Raw genomic sequence first — 27,478 nt, 5'->3', positions numbered from 1 at the left:
CACCCCCAGACAAAGGCCCTGCCCCACTGCTTTGGCCCGCATTGCCTCGACGCTACCCCAGCTCGCTCCACAGACCCTGGCCACACCCCCTCGGCCCAACAGATTCCTCAGGCTGGCCCCGCCCCTGTCCCAGGCACCCACCCTGGCCCCGCCCCGGAGGCCCTGCCCCCTCCTTGCAGGGCCCGCAGCGTCCCTGAGCTCCCACAGTCCTGAATTCCAGCTCCAAGGGGACACGGGGAGGGCCCGAGGCCCCAACGGTAGGAGGGGTGGGAATGAGGGTGGAGATGGGCACCCCCGGCCCTCCTGGCCTCACCTGGTTATCCTCCGCGCCTCCAGGTGGCTCGGGGAGTCTCTCCGGCGCTTCCGCATGGGCGAGTAGGACCGCCGTCTCCGACGCGCTCGCTCGCGCTCCCGCTGCTGCGAGTCCTTCTCGTTGTACTTGGGGTCCCGCTCCCTGAAGGGGTGCGGGGGTTATTGCGGCTGGCTTTCCCGCGTGAACGCGTGGGACAGGGGCACTCACTGCCTCTCACCTGTGCCCTGGGGCAGGTGGTGGCTTCCTCCCGGGGCCCCAGGGGGCTGTGGGTGTGTACTGGGGGTGAGGCTGGGCACGTTGCAGGGGTGTCAGCCTTCGAGGGTGGGCATAACAGGGGCGCGGCTGCCACGGGGGCGAGGACGTGAACGCCAAGAGGGCTCTGGTGCGTGCATAAGAACTGGGGGCTCTGAATATGGGGAAGGGGAGTATTAGGTGTGTGAAGAGGCCGGGGGGGTGGGTATAGCGGGTGCATTAGGGCCCCCAAAAATAACTCCAGCGAAGACGAGGATGCTGGGTCATCTTCCCATCCCTACTCGTGCCGTGCTGGACAAAGGGGTAAGCGGGGCGGGCTTGGGTGACGCTCCCCAGACGGGAGCTGGGAGGCGTGGCCTGTGCCTGGGGGGCGGGGCCTGTACCTGCTCGGGCTGTACCGCGAATAGCTGGGGCTGCGGCGCGATCGAGAGTTTCTGTTGGGGGGGCTCCTCTTGCCAGACTTGGAGGAATAGCTGGAAGAGCGAGAGTAGGACCTGCGGGAGAGTAAACAGTCTCCGAGGGGCCTGCTGGGCTTCGCCGGGGTCGCCCCGGAAGTGTAGGGTTTTATTCAGCTGGTCTTCAGGGGGTGACCTTTTTCTTTCTGGACGCCAGGCAGAGGAACCTGGCTGGCCCTTTCCTGGGCAATCAATAATAATATCGACCACTTCCTCTGACTGAATTCTTACTATCTAAGGCTACTTACTAGCTGTGTGACCTTGGCAGGTGATTTCACTTCTCTGGGCCTCTGTTTTCTCATTTATACAAGGGAGTAAATAATCGAACTTACCCTATAGAATTGTAAATGAGTAAATTAGGGCAAATCACATACTGCACAGAGCCAGCACACAGGAAATGTTAGCTATGATTGTTATGTATTTTATTATGTGTCAGACATTGAACTAATGCTTTTTGTGCATTATCTCATTTAATCCTCAACAGATCCTAGGGTTAGGTACTATTAAGCCCATTCTGTAAGTCGGGAAACCGAGGTACGAGAGGTTAATGTTTTCATTTTACAGATGACGAGACTGAGCCTTGGAGAGGTTATCTGTGGCCCAAGGCCACCAGCTAGGAATGGGAGTAGTGGGCATTCAAACTCAAATCTGACTTCTTTCACCGGTGGGTCAAAGGACATGTCCAGTTACCTTAACTAGCTCCCTAAGGACGAAAGCGCTGCAGAACAGAGATCAAAACTGCACTCACCTTTTCCCGGAGGAGGTGGATCGGCTTCGGGTGTACCTGGGGGAGGCCCTGGGGTTTGGGGATCGGGAGGAGTGACTGGAAGAGCGGGTGCTGGCATAGGAAGGGCTGCGGGAGCATCCTCTCATGGGGGAGCTCCGGGCTGTGGCTGGGACCAAACCAGATTTCTTCACCTCCGCACATTCCAGACATGGCGACTGAAATCCTCTGCAGATGTGGGGAGAACACCTGTTAGCACTGGCCTGACCGCCAGCCTGGAGGCATCTCTAGGTAACACTCCTCTCCCTACCTTTGCCCAGGCTGTGGTGCCCTCAGAAACCCCTTTCCACCTAGTCCCATCTTACTACCTCTGGAAAGACTTTCTAGGCCACAGCTGGTAGAGGAATAGGGACAGAGGGGGATGCATTCCAGAGGGGGCACTTCAGAGTAGGTCAGTGGGCACGGGCATAATGGTAAATAACATCAAATCACATAGTGAGAGATTTATTCCCTTTTGAGTCTTTTTCAGCCCATCTGAGTACATTAGAGACACTGGATTGGGTACTAGTGGGTTTTCCACCATTTCTGGAACACTGGCAGTCTCCCAGACCTGGTGCTCAAGAGCCTTGGGCAGGCAACTGTTACTAACAAGAATTAAATCCACTGTCTTTATGTATTTTCATATAAAAAATCATGTATTTTTGCAGGTGCTTTCTATTTAGGATGAATGCTATAAATTTTCTATGTAAGACAGTAGTATAAGTTTCCTTATATAAAAAAAAGTGAGTTTGTCAAGTTAAATACGAGTACCAGTAGTACAGGGATATGATTAAAATCAAGCAGGTGCCATGTAGGTGGTTTAAGTTTGGGAAACTTTCGGTGTAGCCCATTTTGCAGATGGGGGAATTGAGACCCAAAGAAGAGTGATGGCTTGTTCAAAATCACCCAGTGGCAGGGCCCTGTCTTCTGTATTTCCACCCTGCCTAGGGCCATATAAAGCTCCTGTTGGATTCTCAGTAAGGGCATGTTCATTTGGCTTGTGCCAAGAGTCAAGTTCAAATCACATTAATAGAGTTTCCAGGCTCATAATGACCCAACCCCTGCTCACCCCTCCAATCTCAGCTCTTGGCATTTTCCTCTCTTGACTCCAGCCATAATGGACTACTAGTTCCTCCTGAAATCCCCCTGCTCCTTCCCTGTCTCCAGGCCTCAGAACATTCACACTGCCTGCAACCCTCTTTCCTCCCCTCCTCACCTAACAATAACTACTCATGGTTCAGGTTTTAGTTTGACCTCACCTTTTTTGGGAAGCCTTTCTTGACATCCCCCTAAGTCTAGTTGGGTGACCTCCAATGTGCTGCCACAGCCCCCAGCCCCTAGGCACCACCCCCACTTCCCCTCCACCCCTCATGCCCCCGTCCCTAGAAGACCTCACTTGGTCTTAAAATTGTCTCTTCCTCCTCCAGTCACTGAGCTTGAGGGAGAGGACTCATGTCTCTGGATACTGTATCCCAGCACCTTGGACAGAGCCTGATTCATCTGGCCTAGGTCATGAATAAATAGTTGTGAAGTAAACATTTGAGCCTCTTAGTGTCCTGGGTGCTAAACAAGAATCATCTTGTCTGGTCCTCCCAATGACCTTATGGAACTGGCACTATTCTCTTCAGAAGGGTTAATTACTTCCTCAAGGCCACTCAGAGTCTCAAACCCTGATCTGTCCAGCTCCAAAGCCCATGCCCCCTCCACTTCATCAGTCTCCTACCTTCACTGTTGAAGGTTCCCTTGATTTAGAGCCAATGATACCTCTTCCATTCAGCCCTCTGCTCATTGCTGATATGACATACACAGCCATGACTTTAGAGATCAGTTAATTTCAAAATGAAAGGCTGGGTCTAAATTATTTAATTTGGCTGTCCACATAAGATCAAACTAAACAGGGAACTGCTGGATGCCACTCAGGCTTTAGCTTCAGCTCTATGACAGATACGTGTTTGAATCCTGGTGTTGGCCCTTATGAACTGAGTTTCTCAACTACTCTGAGTCTCAGTTTCCCCATCAGCTAAAAAAGGTCTATCGTAATGCCTATGCCATAAAGGTTCAAGGAGGAATCAAGGAAGATTGTCCATGGCAAGCACTTGGCATGGCCCCTGGCATATAATTAGGGCTCCACAAATGTTAGCAGCCATTATCATTATTGTGGTTGTTAGTGCTATTCTATTTTCTTCTGCCCTGAAGTATGTCCTTCGTCTCATCTGGGGACATCACTCCCTTTTCTTTGAGATGTTGACATTTGTTCTGACCCAGCCCTGGGAGCCCTGCTCCCAGGCAGTCTTGGGCGTGAACTGAGGCCAGAGATGTCCTGGGGCTGGCAAACCAGAGGCTACGTGTGGATGCCAAGTTGTTTGTCCAGGACTGAAGTGGGCTGTGTGTGCTGGGGACAAAAGGGTGCTCTGTCCTTGAAGAAGCCATTAACAGCTTCACTGCTAGGGCTTCGGCTATCATTCTGAAATCTTGGCCACTCTGAACAAAAGCAGACTCCCACCCCCAGAAGAAAGAAGACCCCACTGTTAGCATGGCAGAATATACCCGCAAACCTTTTCCACCCCTCTTGTATCTCTGCATCCGCCCCATTAATTACATGCTCCCGAGGAAAGGGACCATGCCATTTTTGTATCTCCAGCACCAAGCTGAGTGGCTGGCATTCAGGAGGTGCCTGAAAACTAGGAGAGGGATAAGTAACTGAGTGAATGATATAGAGTAAATGATCAGCGATTTTTACTAGCTATTATTGTGACATTATCCTCAGTGATTAGCATTTTGCTGTGATTTCTTGAATGAGAGAGTAAGGGGGTAATGAACTAGAATTACAGCTGGCTCATAAGCAACTGCATGAAAGGGTTTTCTGCAGAAAAACTGCATCTAGCAAGTGGGTTAAGATACACATGTGTGCACACGTGCGTGCACACACAGACATACTCTGCAGGTATATGGGAACCCTCCGTACTTTCCACACCCACAACCTCCCCCGCCTTTCAATAGCCCACACCAGAGTGATACATCTGTTATAATCAGTGAACCGCCGCTGACATCATTATCCCCCGAAGCCCAGAGTTTATATTAGGGTTCACTCTTGTGAACCCAGTGAGTTTTGACAAATGTAAAATACGTATCCACCACTGCAATGTCACACAGAATCTGTGCTCCACCTGTTCATCCCTCCTACCCCCTAACCACCCCCCCCCCACCACTGATCTGTTTACTATTTTTCACAGTTTTGCCTTTTCCAGAATGTCATATAGTTGGAATCATACAGGCTACATCCTTTTTTAGATTGGCTTCTTTCATTCAGCAGTATACATTTCAGGCTCCTCCCTGTCTTTTCATTGCTTGATAGCTCATTTCTTTTTATTGCTGAATAATATTCCATTGTCTGGATGGACCACAGTTTGTTTATTTATTCATGTACTGAAAGATGTCTCGGTTGATTGCAAGTTTGGGCAATTATGAATAAAGCTGCTACAAACATCCAGGAGCAGGTTTTTCTGTTGCCACAGATTTTCAATGCATTTGAACTTTTTAAAATGACAGTTGACTTTCAGTGGATTTAATGTTAGACTTTCTCCTGAGATTAATGGTAAAACTGACATTTGTTTTTGCCTGCCCAGACTCTGTCCTTCCTTTAGCAAAATTTTTTCAAAAAAAATATTTTTTTTGAGAGCGAGCGAGCATGAGAGCGAGAGTGGGGGAGGGGCAGAAAGAGGGAAACAGAGGATTCGAAGCAGGCTCCATGCTGTCATTGCAGAGCCTGATGCAGGGCTGAACTCATGAACGATGTGATCAAGACCTGAGCTGAACTGAGCCGAAGTCGGAGGTTTCACTGAATGAGACACCCGGGTGCACCTGCCTCTGTCCCTCCTGATATCAGTACCCTGACTTTTCCTTCAGAGAACCAGACCTCCCCCAAGTTTTGTGTATGTGGGAAGACTACTCATTAGCCCTGATGGTAGCGTGTGACAAATTCTTGCCAAAAGCACAGCATCTCCTGGGCCAGAGTGATTGATCCAAGGGTGGGCAGATGAACCAAGATGGGCCAAGCAGAAGCAATGAGAATCTGCCTTGGTATTTTGCTGAAACTTTTGGGAAAGAGGCATTCTGCTTCCATTGGCTGGCTAACCTGCAGAATGGTTGGCATATGTGCCCATGTTTGGGAGGGTCTGCTTGAGAATGAAGCCAATAGAGAGGGAAGCAGAGCTCAGAGATGTAATGGGAAAGATAGATTCTCAATGATGTACTTTTCAGCCCCTGGATCCAGCTGTACCCGAAGCTGATATCCTTGGATATATATTTTTTAAATTATGCCAGTTTGAGTTGAGTTTTCTCTCTCTTGCAAATCAAAGAGTCCTGGGTTAGGAGTGGGGAGTGGGTGGGTAGAGGGCTAAGGTGAGAGACTGAGAAGGTGGAGCTAAGGCAGGACCCCCCACCCCCCACCCCCACCCAGCCTAAGTGCACTGACCTTGACTCTCTGCCCCTGCTGGTGGGGGAGAGATTCTCCAAAGTGGCCCCCTTGTTCTGGGGTGAGGAGGTGGTGAAGGAGTTCCCTGAATCAGAGGTGTTTCCACAGTTGAGTTCCCGGCTCTTGTTTAGGCCCCCACCGGGGCTCCCCTTCTCTTGACCCCGTGACCTGGCTGAGCTGATTTGCGTGGAGGGTGGCGAGGAGGTGTCATTGCCTGAGTCATACTCCTGGGAGCGTCCTCTGGAGGTGGTGAGCGGGCTGGCTGTTTTGGTAAAGAGGTCAGCTGCAGACCCCGACCCAGTGATCTGAAAGCAAAAACACCCGTTGGACACTGCTGATCGCCGGGCCTGTGCACTGTGTCTAAATAACCAAGAAATGTTTACCGTCATGATGCACTGTAACGAAAGGAAAGAGAGAGAGAAGAGGAAAGAAGAGACGCCAAAAAACAAAAGCACAAATTCCTGAAAGAATACCACAGAAAGGAGATATTTTTTTTTTTTACCCCCTGCTAGAATAACTGGAAGATTTAGGTATCATGCAGAGAAAAAGCATGCGATCCAGATTAAACAAAAGAAAAAGGAAATTATACAAAATTTAATTTCTAATGAATTAACTCAAACAAAACAGACAACTCAATCGAAAGGGGGGGGGGTGTATAAACACCCTTAAGCTAAAACAATAATAAAAATAAAGGAAGGGGGAGGGGAAAAGAAATGGGGCAATGGACATGAAAAACATATCTTGGAACTTAAAAAAAAAAAAAGATAAAGCCAAAATTTTAAACTTCAACCAAATCCTCAACGAATTTGACCTTTTTTTTTTTTTTTTTTTTTTAAAGAAAAAAGTTCCCTGAATAGAACCCTAAACAAATATTGCAAGGGGAAAAGAAATGAAATAAAGAGAAGTTTTTTTTTTTTTTAAATATAAAGTCAAGGTCACAAAATGACATTTTAGTAGTTTTCAACTAAAGGGGAAAAGAAAGGGGGACAAAAAAAATGGAAGTCAAATAGTCTGACTGAAAACAAACGAAAAAAAAGCTCTCTACGATTATTTGTGTGTGTCCTTTTCCCCCTGGAGAAGGTAGCTAAGGCTCTCGAGTGGCTTCTAATAAATTCTCTCATGTCTTTGCGGATTATATCCACTTACCAAGCAAGAGCTCCTCCTTTAGTAGGTAGGTAAGGTGTAAGAGAAAGGGAAGAGCGGGCAACGTGAGTCCATCATTAGAGTCGAAAATGACAAGAAAAAACACACACCTTTCTGCACACCCTCACACTTGGCCCTCAGCTTTGAGTTTTGGTTTTTCAGTGTTCCTAACGGGTGAGGCATCAGATCTGTTTGGTTTTCTCAGCAAGGGGACCTCAAGGCCATCAACACTAACCTCATCAGTCCCTTAATGCCCAAGTTGGATCAAGAAACCCTTGCTGAAAATGCAGTAGGGGCTAGAGCTTGCCTCTGTCTGGGTATCCAGATCACGAGGGTGTGCTTGTGACAAAGGGCTTTGGGAGGGGCTTGGACATTTGGATTTGGGGTGAATGGGAATGGGGAGGGTTTCCCAGAGTCCTGTTTGGGCCTGAACTGGGACAGATGAAGGAGGAAAGGAGGTTGAGCCAGCCCTTGGGAAAGCAATGGTGTCTGTGTTTAGAAGCACAGTGGGTGGTTTTCTTAAAACGTTCAGACCAGTGTCCCAGCTGTGATTGACACAGTGGGTTTGGTCTGGCCCCTGCCAATACTACTGTGCTTCTTTAGCTGTGGGCAAGAGGAATCTTTGCCCTGGACCTCTTCCAGCAGTAACTATCCTCATGGGGCAAGAGATCTGTGAGGCCAGGAGGGCACTACCAGTTCATGGATACCTGAGATCCCAGAATTCTCTGTTCTCTGTTTAAATGGCCCTTGGGACCCCTTTCAGGATCTCTGCAGGCTCATCCATGGATCTGTTCTCCTGGGGGCATAACCATGCTTTAGGTGTGCACACTCTTAAGTCCAAGGGTGACTATTTGTACAGAGCTTAGATGTTCAGGCTGGGGTGTCTATGTGCATGTGTGGGAGGCCCATCACGGTGTTGGTTGGTGTAAGAGGCAGGAGGAGAAAGGCAGGGACCAGGGCATTGAGGCAGGGACACCGCCCCCACCCCCCACTGCCATGTTGTGGCCGGCCACTCTGAGGGGTCTGAGGTTCTAAATTCAAACCTGACTTTCCAGATCATTTTGGAGGTATGTTTGCCAGGATAGGAGAACATATTTTGTTTAGGTTTGCTGGCTTGACTTATAAACATTTAGACATCCAGTATGTAGGCCTCCTTCTATACTCTTGTCCTGGGGCCACCAATATCAGTGAGACCTCACCGTCAAGAGCCTGCTTCCCTCCCACCCCTTATTACAGGTAACTTGGTCCTAAAGGAGTGGGACTTTTGGGCTTTCTTAAAGGACCATGTCTGCCTTCTCAGCAATTGGTCACGAGGGTGAGGCACAGAGACCCCAGAACTGCGAGAATCACAGCAAACTCTGGCGGCTCAGGATGTCAGCTTCTGGACTGGGGAGGCGGAACTTCCTTTGTGGATTCTCCCAGGAGGCTTTGCACACAGACAGGGTGATGGTCCAGCGTTACCAAGTTCTCCCCAGCACAGCCGTCCCTGTCATCTTTATCTGCTTGGTGATCTGGCAAGCTTTGCTTTGGGACAAGGGACCTTAAAATAATGTTGCTCAAGTGGAGTTTTGTTGAGTGAGACTTCTTTAAAAAGAAGGTAAAGGCCCTGTTCCCATTCAGCGCCTCCTTTTTGTCTTCCCATTTGCAGTTGCGGATGCTGTATCTTTCCCACCTCTAGGAGTTCATTGGCAACATGTGTATTTCTACCACCTCTGTCAGGAATGAGAAAACTGATGGGCTCTCAGACTGGAGCTTGGTTCCAGGATGGGTGCAGGGAATCAGGCAAGCCCTTTTTGGGGAGAACAAGGCTAGAAGGTAACTCAAACGAAGGGGCCTGTGAGTATAACAGCTTCCATTATCTATCCATTGTAACTGGCTTGCTACCCTGGGGCATCCAGGCTAGCCTTTCTCTTCCCAGGTACTTGTTCCCAGCCCTGGCTACCACTTCCAATGCATTTGCCCTGGTGCATCATGGGTCCCCATAGGCAAGGATTTCCTGAGTGTGAGGCCCCTCCAGGCTAGTGGATACAGAAGGGGACTTTGCCCTGTTCGCCTTCTCAACCCCACACTCTGAGCTCACAAAGACGCTCAGCTTGTCTCCACCTGACCATGACTATTATGCACATGTAACTTGTGTAATTAGAACTGAGAACTGTATAAGGCATCATGCTTTTCCATCCTTCCAGAAAACAGAGATAAAGGTCCTCTGAAATGTTCTCATTGGGTTGACTCTGGTGCCTGAAAATACCAACATCTCCAGCTTGTTTAAACGTCCCATTTCTTCGGATGAATATAAATTCTTCAAAATGGATGACAGTATCCTTTGCAACCCACCCCTGAGTACTTCACAGACCTTATCTCTTCCACATACCCCCACCGTGTGACCCCCACAACCTATGCCGATATGTTAGAATTTTCTTGGCTTTGCCACCACATCTTGCCCTCCCGAGCCCAGGCCATTTGCACATGCCATTTCCTCTGCCTAGAGTACTCTTCCCCATTACTCCATTTCACATGGCTAAATTTATACATCCTTTAGGTTACAAATCACTTTCTAGAAAGCCTTCTCTAATCCCCCAGTCCATAGTCCATAGCACAACAGTCCATAGTTCACTCATTCATTCGCTCTTTCATTCATTTACTCCTTCAAAAATGAGTGGCTTCTGTGTGTCACAGCACTGTTACTCAGTGGGGTAATTTCTTGTTTTATTGCCTGTCTCTCCATCTGAGTGGGAGTTTGTTGGAGACAGAGGCCACGCATGACTAGTTCAGCGTTGTACCCAAGTAACTACCAGTGCCTGGCGCAGAGTAGGTGCTCACTAAATCTGGCTGAATGAATGAAGCTGCTCCATAGTCCTTTAGAAGCCTGAGCTCAGAAGCCTGGGCCCTTCCTAACTTAATTCAGTGGTGAAGATGGCTGAGTGATCAGGCCCTGGTGAGGCCCAACTGGGTAACTGCCAACTTTGGGAACTTACTTGATGGCTTTTTAAAAGAGGGACTGGCCTCCATCATATTCAAAACAGTTCTAAAAAACTAGGTTGATTCTTAGCTGAAGGTTGATGTCTCAAGACCAGCTCAGGGCTGGCTCTGTGATCAAGAGATAACCTCTAGAACTGAGTTCTAGGTCCAGGCCTATGGCGGAGAAGGAATCACCTTCTGTTCTTCCTCTCCTTCTTGGCCCTCCTCGGACCCAGGACCCTTGGAGAAAGCACACAGAGGCTCTGTCCACATATTTCAGTGGCATCAAGTTCCATGCTAAGGTGAGAAGCTCTGGATCTGAGAAGCCTTCCAGACAAGTTATGCTTGCTTGGTCTCCTTAATTCCTTTCCATCTTCTACTACTCTGGGAGATCAGTTTACAAAATGGACTGGGGCTGGCCATTTGCACATAATGGGGCTGTTAGCCCATACAGTGACTTTGTTCAGATTACAAAAAGGTGCTCCTCCTGGGTCAGGAGTTAGAAACAGGTGTTTCCTCTGGCCAGACAGATTAGGAAAAAGATATACCTTTCTCTAGGCTGAAGCAGCTCAGGTCAGTATTCACGGTTGCCTTGGTGAATGGAGGGTAGGTGGGGTTTAATTCCAAGATGAGTCACTTGCATATGGGGCACAACCAGCGTTCCATAGCATCCCTAGCAGGCACTGGACATACAAATCTTCTTATTCCAATTGACTTGCTTAAAGGGTTACTCTGTGGATGCCGTAAGAGGTGGGAGCCCAAAGACCTTCATTTCTGCTTCTTTTGGCTTAACCCTATTTGGTTTTGTTTTTACAAGCCTTGATGGGCTCTGTCTATATTTCCAGGTGAAGGGAACATTTTAATAAACTCATTAGAGATGTCTGGATAGTTTAATGGCCTCGTAGTTTCAGACTCTCCCTTTTCCAGAGCTCTCCATTCACCCTACACAAAGAACAGGAAAGATATGGAGGGGAGCCAAGCCGAAGGTAGGATGTGTGTGTGTTGGAGGTGTGTGACAGCCATGATCATGCAAAGGAGACCTTCAAGTCATGGACATCATGACAGACAACAGAGGCCTCTGTGTTCTTGTCTCTGTCCTCTCATCTCGGAGTGGCTCCTTTTCTAGACAAATACTCATATAAGATGCAAACAGTTGTCCACTTGACACTGATATGACAAGATGCCTCCTACTTGCTCCTCATTTAGATAACAGCCTTCGCAAAATTCATCTTTGAAGGGTTCTTCTCTTTGGAATTTCTCTTCTGTGTATTAACTGATCTTTGCCCCTGTCCTTGTAGCTAGGCTAAAAAATGGTGCTCAAGATACTTTCTAGGAAGAGTCATTCTAGACCCACCGTGATCCAGTAACAATGCCCTCACAGGACCTGGCATAAAACTCTTTAAGGCTTGGCATAAAAACTCAGCCCCTGTGGCGCCTGGGTGGCGCAGTCGGTTGGGCGTCCGACTTCAGCTCAGGTCACGATCTCACGGTCTGTGAGTTCGAGCCCCGCATCGGGCTCTGGGCTGATGGCTCAGAGCCTGGAGCCTGCTTCCGATTCTGTGTCTCCCTCTCTCTCTGCCCCTCCCCCGTTCATGCTCTGTCTCTCTCTGTCTCAAAAATAAATAAACGTTAAAAAAAAATTTTTTTTTAAAAACTCAGCCCCTGTAAGATCTGCTTAATTACTAGGTGAAAAAACATCTGTCTTAATATGGATTATCCCCAAAATTGAGACAGGAATTTGAATGCTGGTAGTTTATCTTGAGAGGACAGGGAACTTCCGTAGGAGAGTGGGGAAATGAGGTGAGGGAGAGGAGGAACCAATGAAAGACGGGTTATCACAAACCGGCAGCCACGGTGAGCAGCTGGAGGACACTGTGGGAGCCAGTGAGGAACCGACTCCAGAGTTGATCTCAGCCAAGGAGGGAGCTGGGGTATTAATGTACCTATTCCCCACCACTCACAAGTTGAAGGCTGCACCCAAGGGGTGTCATTTCTCTAATACATCCAAACTGCCACATGGCCAAGCAAAATGGTCTTTGGCGGCCAGAGAGCATCTTCTGGAAGCTGGAAGTTAGCTGTGTGCCCTGAAGTGGAGAGGGTGAAGGGATATAAATGAACAGCGTCTGCTTCAACACCCTACATCACCACTGGAAAACTGGCAGGCCAAGTGATGTTTTGTTTCAGCTATGTTTTCTTGAGCCCACTTAGTATATATGTGCTTAGTAGGGAGCCTGCTCAACAGTAAATCTGAATTAACTGCCAACATTGTAGAATGAGACAGTTTCACATTAACAACTCTGTCTCTGGTTTGTGCCAAAGACTAAGATCTGACAACATTGGGTCCACATTCCTGCTCACTAATAATTGGCTTGAGAGAATTGCAGCTGCCCATTTTAGGTGGGGGGGGGGGGCATGAGTTTTTCTGGCCCCCAACCCCATGGGGTTCCAGTTGGTTATATCAATTAACTACCTGGCCCCTGAGACATCTAGGTTTGTGACCCTGTGTTCTGTTTGCTGCTACCTTGACCGTGCATCCTGTATGCTCCATTTCTCCCTGCCAGAACCATGAAATAGATCTCACTGTCTTCCCCATCTCCATCCTTTGCATCCTTCTTAGGCTTTTGTCAATGGAAGGAACTAGGAGACCAAAGCCATTAAGTCATATCCAGACCCTGGAGCTATTACAAGCTATTCCCTCCTGGGTCAAAATTGCCAAGCTCAGATTTTTTTTTTTTTTTTCCTAAGAACAAACTGTATTTCAAAAATCTATGACCATTGGGAGAAAGCAAACAAGTGTTTCCCCTTTACTCTCCCTCGGCCCCCTCCAATGTGAAGCTCTGATTTTTTTTTTCTCTTGAACTCACAAGTTTGACTCATCTCCTTGTTCCTTAACATACTCCACATTAACACTTGGGTTTTTCTAATAAGTAATTAAATCCCCCCACCACAAACCCCAGCTCCTGGCGTTTCACTGGAGTCTCTCTCAGCCCTCCAGGGAAGCTGGCACTGTTATTTATTGTTTTTGTTTCAAATCATTATTTAATCAAGAACGGGGGAAAAAAGGCAACCTCTCACTTACACTTCAAAATTTAATTTCAGCTGAATTCTGAGATCAAGAGGCAGCACGGCCTAATAGGTTACAAAAATACAATCAAGAAGAGAATTCCAATTAAACTGAACAAGTCCATTTACTGAGCTTCAAATGGCCCCATGGAGAGAAATGGCTATAAATTTTTTTTCCCCTCCCTGCCATATGGGGGACTGGGAATTCTCATGTGAATATAGAGCTGTGTGGCAGAGCTTTTAGCTACAGGGTTCTGGTTATTCCTTTAAAAAAAATCCTTTTGTTTCACAAAGACATTAAGTTTATTTTCCTTGCTGTTGTACATCTTCCTTTGTACACTAATTAGGAAGACAGGAAAAGAATGGGTTCATTGACCTTTGGGAGTTCGTGTGAGAGCAGGCGGGATGTGGGGACGGCGGGAAGATGACAAAGTCTTTCAGGACTGGGTGATCCCTCAGAGTGATACGCTGCAATTGACCTTGGACCCAAGGAGGTGGTCCAGCCTCCTGTCTCCCCCACCCCCTCCCCACCACAGGAAGCTGAGAGAGAATCGCAATTTCAGTCCCATCATGCCTCTGAAGCCCCTCCTGCTGGCCCCCAGCCCACCGGCTCTCAAAACTCTCTATATGGATTCAGTCAGGCAAATTTTGCACCAGCCCAAATTGAACTGGAGGAAAATAAGTTCACTGTAATGAGTTTTTCATCCGGCTGAATGTGTTTGATTCAAGGGCTCATCCTTTCTTCAGAGGGCAGGTCAGTACTACATCTTCTGGTGGTAAGATGTCATTTACGTGATAGAAAATGGTGGTTTTCTTTTATTCTGAGCTGACGTGGTGGAAGTTGACAACCTCATGCCACTTTCCGTTAAAAAACAGCAACGGCAACAACAACAACCAGAACAGGTCCTGCAAATTCCCATTTCATACTGCCCTTCCTCCGCATTCTGGTCCTTTTCTTCTCTATACTGCGGTGAAATGGTGTGGCATGTGGAGTCTCTCAGCTGAGTGAGAGCTCGAAAGGCTTTTGCAAGGATGTGTGAGAGCCTGGACCAGGGGTCCGAAGACCAGGGCTGCCATATGCTTTCCCTTAGCCTCCTTTTCCCTGCCTGCAAAGTGGGATGTATACCTCCATCCTGCCTTTCTTCTTGGCTTGTTCTGAAGGTCACCTCAGACCGTGGATATGATTAAGCTTTTTGAACCCATCACATCTGGGTTTATTAGGAGTAAGCTTAATAACACCACTACGATGACAAATAATCACACTAGCAATGATTGCATATTGAGTGTCGCTTATGTCCCAAGCATTGGGCTAAGTTTCTCATACAGAACTGAAAGTGCATGAGGGTAGGATCCTTGTCTGTCTTGTTCACTGCTGTTCAGCCATTGCCTGGAACGGTGCCTGGCACACAGTAGGTGCCGAATGCATATTTTTTAAATGAATGAACACCTCAACTCACTCCATCCTCACAGCCGCCCTATGAAGTAGGTATGATTATTAGCCCAAGGTACAGATGAGGACACCGAGGCCCAGGGAAGTGAAATGACACAAGAAAAGTCTTATAACGAAACACATGGACTCTGAGGTCAGACTTTCTGGGTTTGGATCCTGGTTTCTCCATTTCCTGTAGCTCCTTTTCACTTAATTGTTGTAGGCCATGGTTTCCTCAATGTAAAATGGGCTCTCTTAAAGGGCTCTTATAAGAAACAGATGAGGTGGCACGTGTGGAGAATTCAGCCTAGCAACTGGCACATAGTTGGTGCTCAGTTGGCTCCGTTGGTTGTTGTTACCCAGGGTCTCCCAGGGAGACAAGATCATGACCCCAGAGTCTACAGATCTGCTCCAAAGCCCGTGTCTTCATCACTGCCCTCTCCTGCCTCCTCCTGTTAACAAATTTCATGAGGCCCTCTTTTATGGATCTCAGGTTCTTTCTGCTACCATTCTACCTTCTCCTTCCTCCTCTTCTTCCTCTTCCTCTTCTTCCTTTCCCTCTTCCTGTTCCTTTCCTTCTCCTTCTTCTCTTCCTTCTCCTCCTTCTTCTTTCTCTTCTTCTTCCTTTTCTTCTTCTTCCCCTTCTCTTCCTTCTCCTTCACCTCCTTCTCCCTCTCCTTCTATTTCTCTTTTTCTTATGGCGTCTGCAGGTTTTTGTTGGCAAGGAATACATGGCAACTGTTGGCCAAAGCTGGAGGCCGAAGGAGGAAGGGAGCCTGTCCTTCTCCTTGGTCTAGCGTCCTAGAGATCAGCCCTCTTCCAGATTCCCTCTCCAGTGAGGGCAGATTTAACAGAGAGCCCCATGCCAACAGGGAAAGGGCTTGGCCAAGGCTTCGCACCACCAACCTCTCTGCCATCCAGTCGGTCCTCTGGCTATGAAAGTAAGCTTCTGAGACACAAGCCATGATACATACCAGCTCCCCTTCCTCCCAGCTGGGCCACCTACCTAAGTCTCTTTGGCTCTGTGAGCCTGTTTTTCTCTCTGAAAAATGGTGATAATAGTTGCATCTACCTCAAAGAAGTGTTTTTGAGACCAAAAAAACCCCAACAGCTGTGCAAAATATGGGATAGTTTATAATGTTACTTTACTTTTGTTCTAACAAAAGTGCCTGGCACATAGCAATATCTCCCCCTCCCTTTATTCATCAGCCATCTCAGTTTGGGGAACCCATCTTTCAAAGCTCAGCTCAAATGTTCCTTTATTTGTAAAGCCCCGTCAGGCACCAAGGCAACACCGTCTGGTCCTTTCTCTGTGGTCTTACTACCTATTATACTTACTTCCATCACCACCATGGTTGATAGTCACAATAGTCAGTAACTGGTTGAGTGTGGATACTGTCTCATCCAAAGGTAGCTGGCCTTGGTACTAAGGCTATCAGGTATCACTCTTTAGTTGCTGAACTTGTGAGAAGGTCCAGAGGTACTACGGGAGGGAGGGGATACCTTTGGTGACTTGGGGGTAGTGTGGTGAGAGGGTCTATTAACCAACTATTGTGCAAGTTTTTGAATATTCTGGCAACTAAAGGGGGAACTGGTGCTCACTGACTCAGTCTCAGCCCTAATCACAACACTTATTTCGCTGCACTGCAGCCTGCTGTTGACTACCAGACTGAGCTCTGGAGTTCAGGAAGAGTGTTTTATTCATCTCTGTCTCCCTGATGCCTTGGACAGAGATGGTTGAGTGGAGATAAAGAATGTGAATGAGACTGTGAAGGGTCCCTAAATCATCTCCTTGGGACCCTACATTTGGATTTGGACTCTGACTGAGCAAGAGGGCTTCAGGTTATCTTTAGCTCACCAACTAGGATTTCAATAAGACAGAGCCCTGAATTTGCATATTCATGTATGCAGATAGGCCCCCCTTGATGTAATGTGCCAGTCCTTGATTTTTTAACGAGCCATGCATAGGAAATACCTGCAGTGGAGTGTGGCAGGAACCATGGCATAGAAGACCCTTCATATTCAGGTTCCTGCTTATCCCCAGAACCCCATCTCTTGGCCTGGAATTCTGCCTCCATCCCTGACTCCAATCTTTGCTTCCTGCTTCCTTTGGCTGATTCTTGCTCACCACCAGTTTCTCAGTTAGTTGTTACTTTCTCTGCCCTAACCTAATGCTAGCCCTAATTCCTTGCCCTGCCTGCTACCTCCCCCCCACATCTCAGCATCTCTGCTTCGTTGTTGTGCATTGTCTTTTACAGTCTTTACCTTGTCTGTCTCCCTTGTAAGAAAGCACAGACTGTTCTATGTTCACCGGATCCTGGGAGCCATGGCACTGCACACCCTTGATGGATTATTTTGTGGATATTTGGTAGATTTGAATGAGTGATTGAAAGGATTCTCCAAGGGCAGTGCCTTCGCTGTTCTCTTTAATAGGGAGCTCAGGAAACCTGTGGTCCAACCTGGCACCTTCATCCATCTCTGCCTTTTTGCAAGAGAGAAGAGGAGAAAGGGTCTAGCATGGAGGGCACTCGGAGGGCTAGACTTGGGGGTGTCTGATGCCCCCAGAAGTCAGACAACCGTGAGTAGGGCGGGGCTAGCCCCTGGGGCTGCAGCTGCTATTTAGGATGGAGGAAACTGAAAACAGAGGAAACAGAGGCCCCGGCTCTGCTCCCAAGTCCTGCAAGGACTAGCCTGGGCCTGGAGCCACACTCTCATTCCTGCTGCTACAGCTCCTGCTGCTACCAGTGCTGCTGCTATTGTCATTGCCCCATTACTATTTCCACTATTGTTGGCAGCGACCGTTAAGTAGCATTTCTTCCTCTACTTTTGTTCTAACAAAAGTGCCTGGCTCATAGGGCTGTCTCTGTGTGTTACAGTCTGGAACGTTTACTTACATTAACTCATCGAATCCTCGTAACATCCCTCTTACAAGGCAGGTCTCACCGTTCCCCTCATTTTGCAGATTTAGAGAAGACTGAAGCACAGAAAGTTTATGCAACTTGCTCAAGGTCCCACAGTTGCTAAGTGCACAAGCAGTACCTGGAAAGCTGTAGTCATAACACCCACTAATATTTGCTGAGTTTTCCCCTGGGCCAAGCACCGAGCCGAACAGTTTGTCATACTAGTTTGCTTTTGTCCTAACAGCAGGGTTTTTGAAGAAAAGACTTATTATGTGCATTTTTTTTAAACAGATGAGGAAACTGTGGCCCGAAAAGGTTTAAGTAACTCTCCCTAGCTCAGGGCCAGTATTTGACGGCATAAGCACAGCCCCATGTTTTGAACAACTCTAACTTGCCACAGCCCACGGAAGTCATTTCTCTTCTCTGAGTCTCAGTTTTCTCTTCTTGGAATCAGGGCACTGAGCTGGGTGAGCTCTTAATGCCTGTCCCTTCTAGGTACAGATGGGCCTTCAGGTCTTCTGAGAGGGGTTGGACCCATGGGAGGCACTGAGACTTCAAGAACCAATAGCCAAACTGGTTCCTTACCAGCTGGTGTGGGAGGACCACACTCTTTTGTTTTTTGTTTTTAGTAACATCCAGCCTTTTTCAACATCTGGACAGACCTGGCCTGTTAGGAAACCATCCCAGGAAGGGGATCAAACAGGCCAGTTTTTCCCAATGGCACTTTTTAGCGAGAGTCAGTTGGGGCCACCAATTGGGCTGCCACAAACACCAGGACCAGAAAGACAGGGTGAGTTTTACTCATTTAAATTCTTCTGCCTCTTCTTGCTGCTATTGTAAATTTATTTCTAACTTGGCAACAATTCCCCTGGGAGACAGATGAGCTTGGCATGCCCATTTTCCAGGTTTGGAAGCCAAGGCTGAGAGGAGTAGAAGGAATTGTCCAGCTAAGCCAAGACTTGCACCCACCTAGGCCTCCACAGACTCTCTGCCATGCTGGGAAGACATTTTATAACACATCAGTGGTGGTGGGCCGGGGGGGCGGGGGCGCGGAATGCAGGTGGGCATTTTCCATCTGCAAACTACTCAGCAACCACAAGGCCCTTCTACAAAGAGGGGAGGGAGCTGGGAAAGTTGTGGATGGTTCTAGCTAGGCAGAGGATGTGGACAAAACGAGACCTTGGTGAGCCAGGGTGCCTTGCCTGGTAAAGAAGAGTTTCCCAGAATGCACTGCAGGTGATAACTTGCGTCAACCAGGCCCAGCTAGTGTTTACCATGGCCTTCCCTTCCTTGACCTTCCTGCAAGCACCCTGAACTTCTCCTTTCTTTCACCTCATCTGAAATTTTCAGATTCACTCATAGCTAGAAGACACTCATAGCTGTCAGCTGCGACTGGAGTCTGTGTCAACATTGCATCTCCTCCCGTTTGTGTCTCTATCCCCTGAGCATCGACAAAAGGCCTTCGCATACTTTATCTTACTGGATGTCCCCAACAACCCCATATGCAGGTGGTATTATTTCAAGTTTGCCAATGAGAATGCTGAGTTTCAAAGAAGTTAAGCAACTTTCCCAAAGCCACACAACCAGCAAATAGCAACGCTAGGACCTGAGTTCAGATCCAACTCTAAAGCCCTTGCCCGGGGAAACTTCCTGGTGTCAGACTGTCTGAAGCCACATTCCAGCTCCTCCTTATTGACCTGAGGGGAGCGTTCCAGGATTCCATTCAATGTGGGGTTGCTCAATCGGATTCACTCTTGCTTTGCTCTGTGGCTTTACCTCAGACCGTAACCTCTCTGAGCCTTGGTTTTTCTGTCCCATCTGTGAAAGGCACCAGTGAGAGCAGCCATACCCCCAATTCCCTGAGACCTTGTGTAGACACATGAGAGGACACAGATCAAGTGCTATGAGCTCCTTGAAGGAAAATTCTCATATACAGTCAAGGCCGTGTTTATATAGGTGAAATCAAATCCCAGCTGCTAATCAATGCTGCAGGCGAGCTGGTGTCAAAGATGCAGACTTCACTGAAATGCTGGAATGCCTCTGATACATCAAAGACCCCCTCTTTTCCTTCCTCCCCAAAGAAACCTCCTCCAGTGTCTCCCACATGCATTCCTGCAGATGTCACTCTGGAGACCGACATGTAGTTTTCAGTGTTTCCCTGATAAGAAGCCTGGGTGTTTTAGCTTCACTTCCTCCCCCAACCGAGTGCTGCTAAAGGCTGGTGAATGACCCTTTGGTTAAGCAATACTGAGGTCTGAAAAACAGTGGGGTATTTGCCCAAAACCGAATTAAAATGTGCCGTACACTGCCCTGAACTTGTGTCTCCACCTCCCCCCAGTGTCATGGCCGAGACTGGCCGAGGAGGCTGTGTGGAATACTTACTACACCCCTGGCCGACAGGAGGCTGAGCATCTGGAGGGGCTGGCTGGGCGGGTGGCTGGAGCGGGCCTCGGGGCTGGCCTTGCCGAGGGTCTTGGAGCAGCGGCGGGAGTGCCTTCGGCGGGACTTCCGCCCTTCCTCGGGGGACCTGCCGCGGTGCCTGGGGGGGCAGGGGAGACAGGCGTGAGGGTCTTTTGAAGGGGAGCATGGCAGAGGGGTGGCTGCAGAGCCAGTAGGATCTGAGGACTGTGGAATGTGTTTGGGTATGTTTGTGTGAACCACGTGTGCTGCCGTTCTCCCGTCCGTCCATCTGCCCATCTGCCCCCTGCACCTGCCCATTCATTCACTCACTCTCTCATTTGTTCATTCCAAAAATGTTTCTTCACGTACCTGACACTGTCTTTGGGGCTGGGAATGTAGCTGGGAGGATAGAAAACATCCCTAGCCTGATTGGTTTAGTGTCCTTTGCGTGTGTGATTGTCAGTGTGGTTGTATGTGACCGTGTGTATGCCTGGGTGTGTCCCACTGTGTTTGCCTATAAATATGACCGGACACATCCGTATGTCTTTGTGCGTGACTTTGCCATCTGTGACACAGACACATCCTATATTGACTGCCACCCAAAACTTTTGAAAAAAACTTAGCTGACAAAAATGCAAAGATGCCTTGCATAAGCTCGTCAGACCTGGCTATCCTGTCTGCAGCGGAACCCAAAGGAATCTCTGACTCTTTAGAAAGGGCATATTTAGATTCTGCTAGCCTGTTAGCTCTGGGCCACAGTAGTAATAAAAGTAACACCTTACTGATTTGCATGGCACTTGCCCTCTTAGGGCATTTTTTGCAACTTGAAGACACAACACAAACACGGCAGGTAGTTCCCATTTTACAGACGAGGAAGTTGGGGCTCAGTGCTGTTTGGGAACCTGCCTGAAGTCACACAGCTTGAAAGTGGCAGCACCAGGGCCAGGGCAGACTTTTCCACCCCACTAGGAAGCAATGCCTCTTGGTCATGCTCTGAAATGTCCCTCTGTACTCTGGGACCTCCCGATCATTTTCACTGGGTGTGTGGCCAGTGCCTACTGGAGCGCCCCTCAGCCCAACAGGCACTGGGGAGCTCAGACAGCACCATCGCCAGGAGCGGTGACCGCAGAAGGGGGCCGAGGCCAGGGTCTGCAGAGGTAGCCATTTCGCTAAGAGGTGAGGTAGAGGGCAGCATGCTGAGGGCAAGCTCTCTGCACTGTCCTCTGACCCAGGCCAGCAGGGCTTAGCCGCCGAGAGCCGATTCAGCCTGGGCCTGGGGTCAAGGGCGCAGGCTGGGTCACCTCCGGACCCGGGTCTCTGTCCCAACTCTGCCAGTCACTGTGACCTTGCTCAGATGCCTTTGTTCACCACGGTGGAGTTTTCTGCATTTCCACGTCAGTAATGCACCTGAGCTCAGTGCACCAATGCCCTCCGGACAAAGGCCACCAAGAGCACGCCTGTGGCTGAATAAGCATGTTTACTGCTCCCTGCAGTGAGGGAGAACACACACCATGGGGACGTGTAGGCTGTCCCCGTACGGGAGTGTTCTGGGCGGGCGGCAGGTGACTTCAAGGAACTGGGGCTTTGTTCTGGATTGGATGCTGTCATTAAGTGGAGGTGATCCTCTGGCCGGATCTCTTCATAAATCTTGGAGCCCAGACCAAGGCCAAGGCTAAAACTGGAAAAGGAACAACAGTCCCTCATGCTAGCCAGGATAGGGAGACGCTGGGTCACTTTTGGGTCTTGGACAAAGTTCCTGTTTTATCTGGGCTCCAGCCTGACAACAGAGGGGCCTTGTTTTTTTCTGGCCACTCAGGGTCACAGAGCAACCTTGTCTGATGCCGATGCTCTTTACGGTTTTTGGTGTTTAGGGGAAACACCAAGACTTGGTGACGGCAGCACACGTCAGGGTCTGCGTTTCCTTCCTCAAATGCTTCTCACGCTCGGCTCCACATCTGCCTCGTGAAGGAAGATTTAAAAATCTCACTGACCTGGCCCCACCTCCTCTGAACTAGATCGGAACATCAAGAGGGTAAGATCCAGGAATTTGGCATTTCAAGAATTTTCCAAGGTGACCGTAAAGTACAGCCAAAGTGGAGAAGCCCTGGTCTAGTTGATGGTGTGACTGGGATGATCAAGAGAGAAAATGGGTGGTTCAGCCGGTTAAGCGTCTGACTTCGGCTCAGGGCATGAGCTCATGGTTTGTGGGTTCAAGCCCTGTGTCAGGCTCTGTCCTGACAGCTTGGAGCCTGGAGCCTGCTTCGGATTCTGTGTGTGTGTGTGTGTGTGTGTGTGTGTGTGTGTGTGTCTCTGCTCTTCCCCTGCTCTTGCTGTCCCTCTCTGTCTCTCTCAAAAATAAAAAAAAACATTAAAAAAAATAAAAAAAAAAGAGAGACAATGTATTTGAAACTGTAGCACACTGCCTGTAAAAACTAGAAAATATTCCCCCTCTCCTCTTTCTCCTTTTTCCTCTAGACATTAAGTGGGATGAGGTGGGACTGGACAGTGACTTTTTAACTTAATTTAATTTAATTTAATTTAATTTAATTTTATTTTATTTTATTAAAAAAAATTTTTTTTAATGTTTATTTATTTTTGAGAGAGAGAGACAGAGCACGAGCAGGCGAGGAACAGAGAGGGAGACACAGAATCCGAAGCAGGCTCCAGGCTCTGAGCTGTCAGCACAGAGCCTGACGTGGGACTTGAACTCTCAAGCTGCAAGATCATGACCTGAGCCGAAGTCGGACGCTTAACCGTCTGAGCCACCCAGGTGCCCCTATTTTATTTTATTTTTTAAAAGAGTTTATGTATGTATGTATGTATTTATTTAGAGAGTGAGCATGCAGGGGCATGTGAGCAGTGAGGGGCAGGGAGAGAGGGAGGGAGAATTCCAAGCAGCCTCCACGCTGTCAGTGACAGCCTAACATGGGGTTTGAACTCACAAACCATGAGGTCGTGACCTGAGCCAAAGTTGGACGCTTAACTGACTGAGCCCCCCAGCGCCCCCAGGACAGTGACACTTTAAAATCTCCCTGGGTGACCTGAGCGTGTCGCCAAGTGTGTGGGAAGCCCACAGGGATGAACAAAGCAGCCTGTGACATCCAGAAGCCGGAGGCCTTGGTGCATCCTCTGGCCATCAACAGTTCCAAACATCAACAGCAACAAAGCCGCGCTCCGTTTCTTCTCACCCACAAGAGAGCCCTCCTCCCCTTTCTGAGGCCGGGACAGCTAATGTGTCAGCACAGAGAGGGTCCTGGTTGGGAGAAACCCGACTCGCAAGGGCCGCAGAACTAGGTACTTGGTGCTTTCATAGGCTGTTCAGCTTCTCTGTGCCTAGAGCAACGCTTAGAGAGTGCACCAAGTCCAAAGCCAGACTCCGCAGTTCATTCCTAGCTCCGTCACTTAGTAGCTGATTAACAAGTTCCTTAACCCCTCTGTGCCTCCGTTTCCTCATCTTTAAAACGGGGGATAAGAACAGTAGCTACCTCATGGGGTAGCAGAGGGGATCGTGTAGTTACTTCAGGGAGAGGGCTCAGCACCTCACACCATGGCAGTGGCAGTGGTCACTGGCCCTTAGGAAACACACACGTGTGCTTACTGTTGTTCCTGTACCTGGAGGCAGCCCGTCCCTTTTCTCTACAGGGAGGTGCTGACAGTGTCGGGGGAGGCTCCCTGGGGAGAGGGGTTACCTGCTCTCACAGCTTGAGGAGCGAGTCTCCGAACTCTGGGACCTGGAGGGGCAATGGTGATGGCGGTGACGGTGAGACTTTCGGGGCCGGCTTCGTGATCTTGGGGGCGGTGAAAAGGAGTGAGTCAGAGAGGGGAGAGAGGGAGGGGGAAGGAAGGAGAAAGAAAGAGGGAAGGAGAGGGTGGGGGAGCAGGAGAGGGAAGAGAGTGGGGAAGGGGGAAGAGAGAGGGAGGGAGAGAGAGATTTTGATCTTGTGACATACATCATCCTCTTGCACCAGAGTCACTGTCCCTCCCAAAGTTAGGCATCTCCCCCTACCCACGCCCCACTCCCCATCACCCCAGCTCTTCGGCGGGCGGTTGGCCTCTCCAGCCAGCCATACTGAACACAAGTGAGTGGCAAGGCTTCCTCTGGAGGAGCCAGCCTGGGACTCAGCCTGGGTCTCGGGTTCCCACCCCGCTGCACCCACCCGCCCTGAACCAGACCACATCTGCCAGGAGTGTCACGTCCCCTCGTCACCTCTCTCCCACCTAAGACAGGGATCTCAATCTCAGCCAGCCACTGTACTGTGTGAATCAGTCGGGCAAGAGCTAAAGAAAGAAGTGGCCTTGCCTCCAGAATATTGGCGTGCTGTTGGATCTTCTAATTTTTCAAGTGAATGTAGAAATACAGATTTTTATGCAAAAGATTCCTATTTTTAAGTGGAAGGTCATTTTTTAACAAGACACTGGGGGCAAAGAACGCACATTTGCAGAGTAAATTAGGCCTTTGGGCTGCCAATTTATAACCTCAGATCTGGAAAATTAAGTCCAGATTCTTCACATGGAGTCAAAGACCCACTTTCAGAGTTAGAAACATCACTGGCAACAGAAATTACAACAAACAATCAACAACCACCACTACCACTAATAGTGGTATTATTACAGGTTACTTCAGTTCCCCCTAAATGATAATAATGACCCAGAAGTAATAGCAGCAGAGACAATGGTCACTGAGTATGTACAAGGAATGTCAGTGGTTTGGGCCAAGGCACGATGTCAGTGGGAGTTAGAGAGGGCTCTATCGGGAGGTAGCCTGCTTATTCCAACAAAGGACTCAGGGATTCTTGCTAATGTGATAATCAGACATATCCCTGCCCTGGTTAACCCTTCCCATTGCCCTCATGTCAAGTACACATTCTGATCCTGAACCCCGAGCACCTTGAGGAGTCAGCCCCTGCCAAGCTCTCTAGCTTCCTTGTGTGGTGTCTCCTGCTCTGGCTGGGCAGGCTCAAGGAACTCCAACCGCTTATACTCTGGCTCATGTATGTCCCAGCTCATGATGTCCTTCTGAGGATGATGATGACAGGTGGCCCATATTTAACACATATTGCCTGCCGGGCACCATAGTCTAAATGGACCCATCTCTGCCTTCACAACAACAAAGTATGAAGTAGCTTCTCTTACCTCTCAGATGAAGAAACCGAGGCAGAGAGTTTAAACCATGTCCCTAACCAGTAGCCTAGAATGGTTACCTCCGTCCTCACTCCAGTCAGTCTAGACACTTCCTCCTGTAGGAAGCCCCTGCTCACTGCCAAGCCTGCCGCCATGCCCTGGGCTCCTAGCCGCCATCACTGTGCTGTGACCTGTCCCTTGTCTGGCTCCTGTGTTCCGCTGGGAACTGTGAGCATCTTGAGTGTGGAAGAATATTTGGCTAAGCTCTGTCCTCAGTACCAGCCCAGGGCCTGCCATGTATTAGGGCCTTACTAAGGGATGTTGAATACAAGGAGGCTAAATCTCTCCAGAGATCACTTGTTTAGAAGCATCCCCGACCATAGAACCTGGCAAGAAGAACCATCCTTTATCTTAGGGGCGCCTTGTTTTTCTTGCTTCTCCCTCTCCTGATGATGCTTGTCTTTTGCATCACCTAGCAATTTCTGGGGCTCATCCAGCTCTTGGCACCAGGGAGGGTGGCCCCCTTGCTGCCCTCAAGCAGTCAGCCTCAGTGATGACCACCCCCACAATCCCCACCAGTGCTCTTAGAGTCTCGGTCCAGCCCCTGGCTCTGTGTGTCTATACTGCAGCCCCACTGGACAAGTGATACCGAGGTCTCTCAGAGTATGTGCTTGGTCTGCGCTTAGTGTGAATGCCTTTTGACTTGAACTGAACAAGCTTGATGATCGGGAAGTTGTTCCCTGAGCTAATTCAAAGCTCTACTGTTTCCTTCTGGAGCATTCCCCAGGCCCCTGTGGGGGTGGCTCAAATGCCCTCCTTTGCACTGACCTTGGATGAAGTGACCCCTCAGGCAGCAAAGCGAGGTGCCCTCCCTCTGCGTCCCTGCCTCCTCTTTTCCCTCCCCAACAGCCAACCGCCTTTCATCCTATTGCATTTGGTCCTCACTTTAGAAGCTTCTTGGCGGGAGATAAAATATTAGTTGATTGGAAAACACACGTGCTAACATTTGCAGGGTATAAAGTAGGTGGGTTGTAACCACATTTACTTTTAATTTGTCTGGGAACTGAACTCCGCAGGCAGCACTAGCTGATTTGAATTTCTACCACCAGCTATACACCGTGAACCAGCTGGGGCCCCGAGACCGCGGGTAGGAGCTTCGCTGCAATCTCCATGACGTAAGCCCCCGCAGCCAAGGCTCGGACTCACAAGCACACTCACGCGTGTGCTTGCACGTGATCGTGCCCCCATGACCACTCACGCACACACGGCACACCTGTGTGCACAGGTAAAACCCACCCCACACCCTCCATACGTGTAATGCACGCGGGTAGATAAGCGGTGCACACGCCGAGTGCAGAAAATCAGCACGCGGGCAGACTGCACCCACGTGCACACTGTTCGCGTTCGTGCTTACGTAAGCAGAAGCATACAGAATGCTTCCGTGTGGACACAAATATACACCACACACAGACTATCCCCATTGCATACGTTTGTACACGCCTTCCACACAAATGTTTGCAGGATGGAAAAACGTACAGACGTTTGCAAACAATGTGCATACTATACATACACGCCTTTCATAGAAATGTATCCACAAGGCACTGCAGGCACACAGACGCACATCATTCACTTTCACGCACACACAAACACACGCACGTCACATACACAATCTCGTGCACTTACACATACCCAAACCCACAACTGCCCTTCATCAGCCGGTTCTGCCTTTCCCTGCTTTCCTTCCTCTCACCCACCCCCACCTCACGTTTATTTGGCCACGCCCACACTCTGGCTTTGCAGAGGTCAGGTTCCCCGCCTCCTCCCCCCCACCCCGGAAACTGGAGAAAAGAATGTTCCAGGTGCTCCCTACTTACTGTTTTTTGTGCCTCTTCTCGTCCCTTCTTTTGCTTTTTGGGCTGGAGGAGCTAATGGAGAAATGGCCAATTAATTAAAAGATGCAGAATCCCAGTTCCAGATAAAAAGAAACAGTAATTAAGATGCTTTACACACCGGGGTTACAAGACCCAGGCAGTCTGGGGACAGACGCTAATCATTTCCAAGAGGAGAGCAGTCACTGCTATCTTTTCACCCAGCAGGTTCAGCTAGAGACAGTGACCCACACACAGACTGAGAATGAGGTGACGCAGGGGGCCATGGCCAGCTCTGGGAGCTTAATAATACAGTCGTAAATAAAGGTAATAATAATA

At 49.0% G+C, this 27,478-nt stretch overlaps 1 protein-coding gene and 1 long non-coding RNA gene across 5 annotated transcripts in view; one reads left to right on the top strand and one right to left on the bottom strand.

Annotated features, from left to right (window-relative positions):
• Positions 1-27,478, bottom strand: part of SRRM4 (serine/arginine repetitive matrix 4) — a 151,670-nt gene that overhangs the window by 3,758 nt on the left and 120,434 nt on the right. For 2 of the 3 annotated variants that reach the window (XM_045459006.1, XM_045459003.1), the window contains 7 exons: positions 27,146-27,196; positions 23,840-23,938; positions 20,133-20,289; positions 6,258-6,562; positions 1,769-1,972; positions 949-1,059; positions 314-454 (listed from right to left, as the gene is read on the bottom strand). In XM_045459006.1, coding sequence (XP_045314962.1) covers positions 314-454; positions 949-1,059; positions 1,769-1,972; positions 6,258-6,562; positions 20,133-20,289; positions 23,840-23,938; positions 27,146-27,196 — 1,068 coding nt within the window. The remainder of the gene's footprint in view (positions 1-313; positions 455-948; positions 1,060-1,768; positions 1,973-6,257; positions 6,563-20,132; positions 20,290-23,839; positions 23,939-27,145; positions 27,197-27,478) is intronic. The other variant, XM_045459005.1, reaches the window with a different exon arrangement.
• LOC123588290 lies at positions 133-27,478 on the top strand. 2 transcript variants are annotated; one of them, XR_006707795.1, is made up of 4 exons: positions 133-257; positions 22,022-22,182; positions 26,381-26,446; positions 27,365-27,478. It is a non-coding gene; the product is annotated as an uncharacterized LOC123588290 (long non-coding RNA). The 2 variants fall into 2 exon arrangements; XR_006707796.1 differs by having other exon boundaries at positions 26,348-26,446.

This window comes from Leopardus geoffroyi, chromosome D3 (assembly GCF_018350155.1).
Source record: "Leopardus geoffroyi isolate Oge1 chromosome D3, O.geoffroyi_Oge1_pat1.0, whole genome shotgun sequence".
Taxonomy (NCBI): domain Eukaryota; kingdom Metazoa; phylum Chordata; class Mammalia; order Carnivora; family Felidae; genus Leopardus; species Leopardus geoffroyi.
Note: the sequence above shows the minus strand (reverse complement) of the source record. Positions and strands in the feature narration are given on the sequence as shown.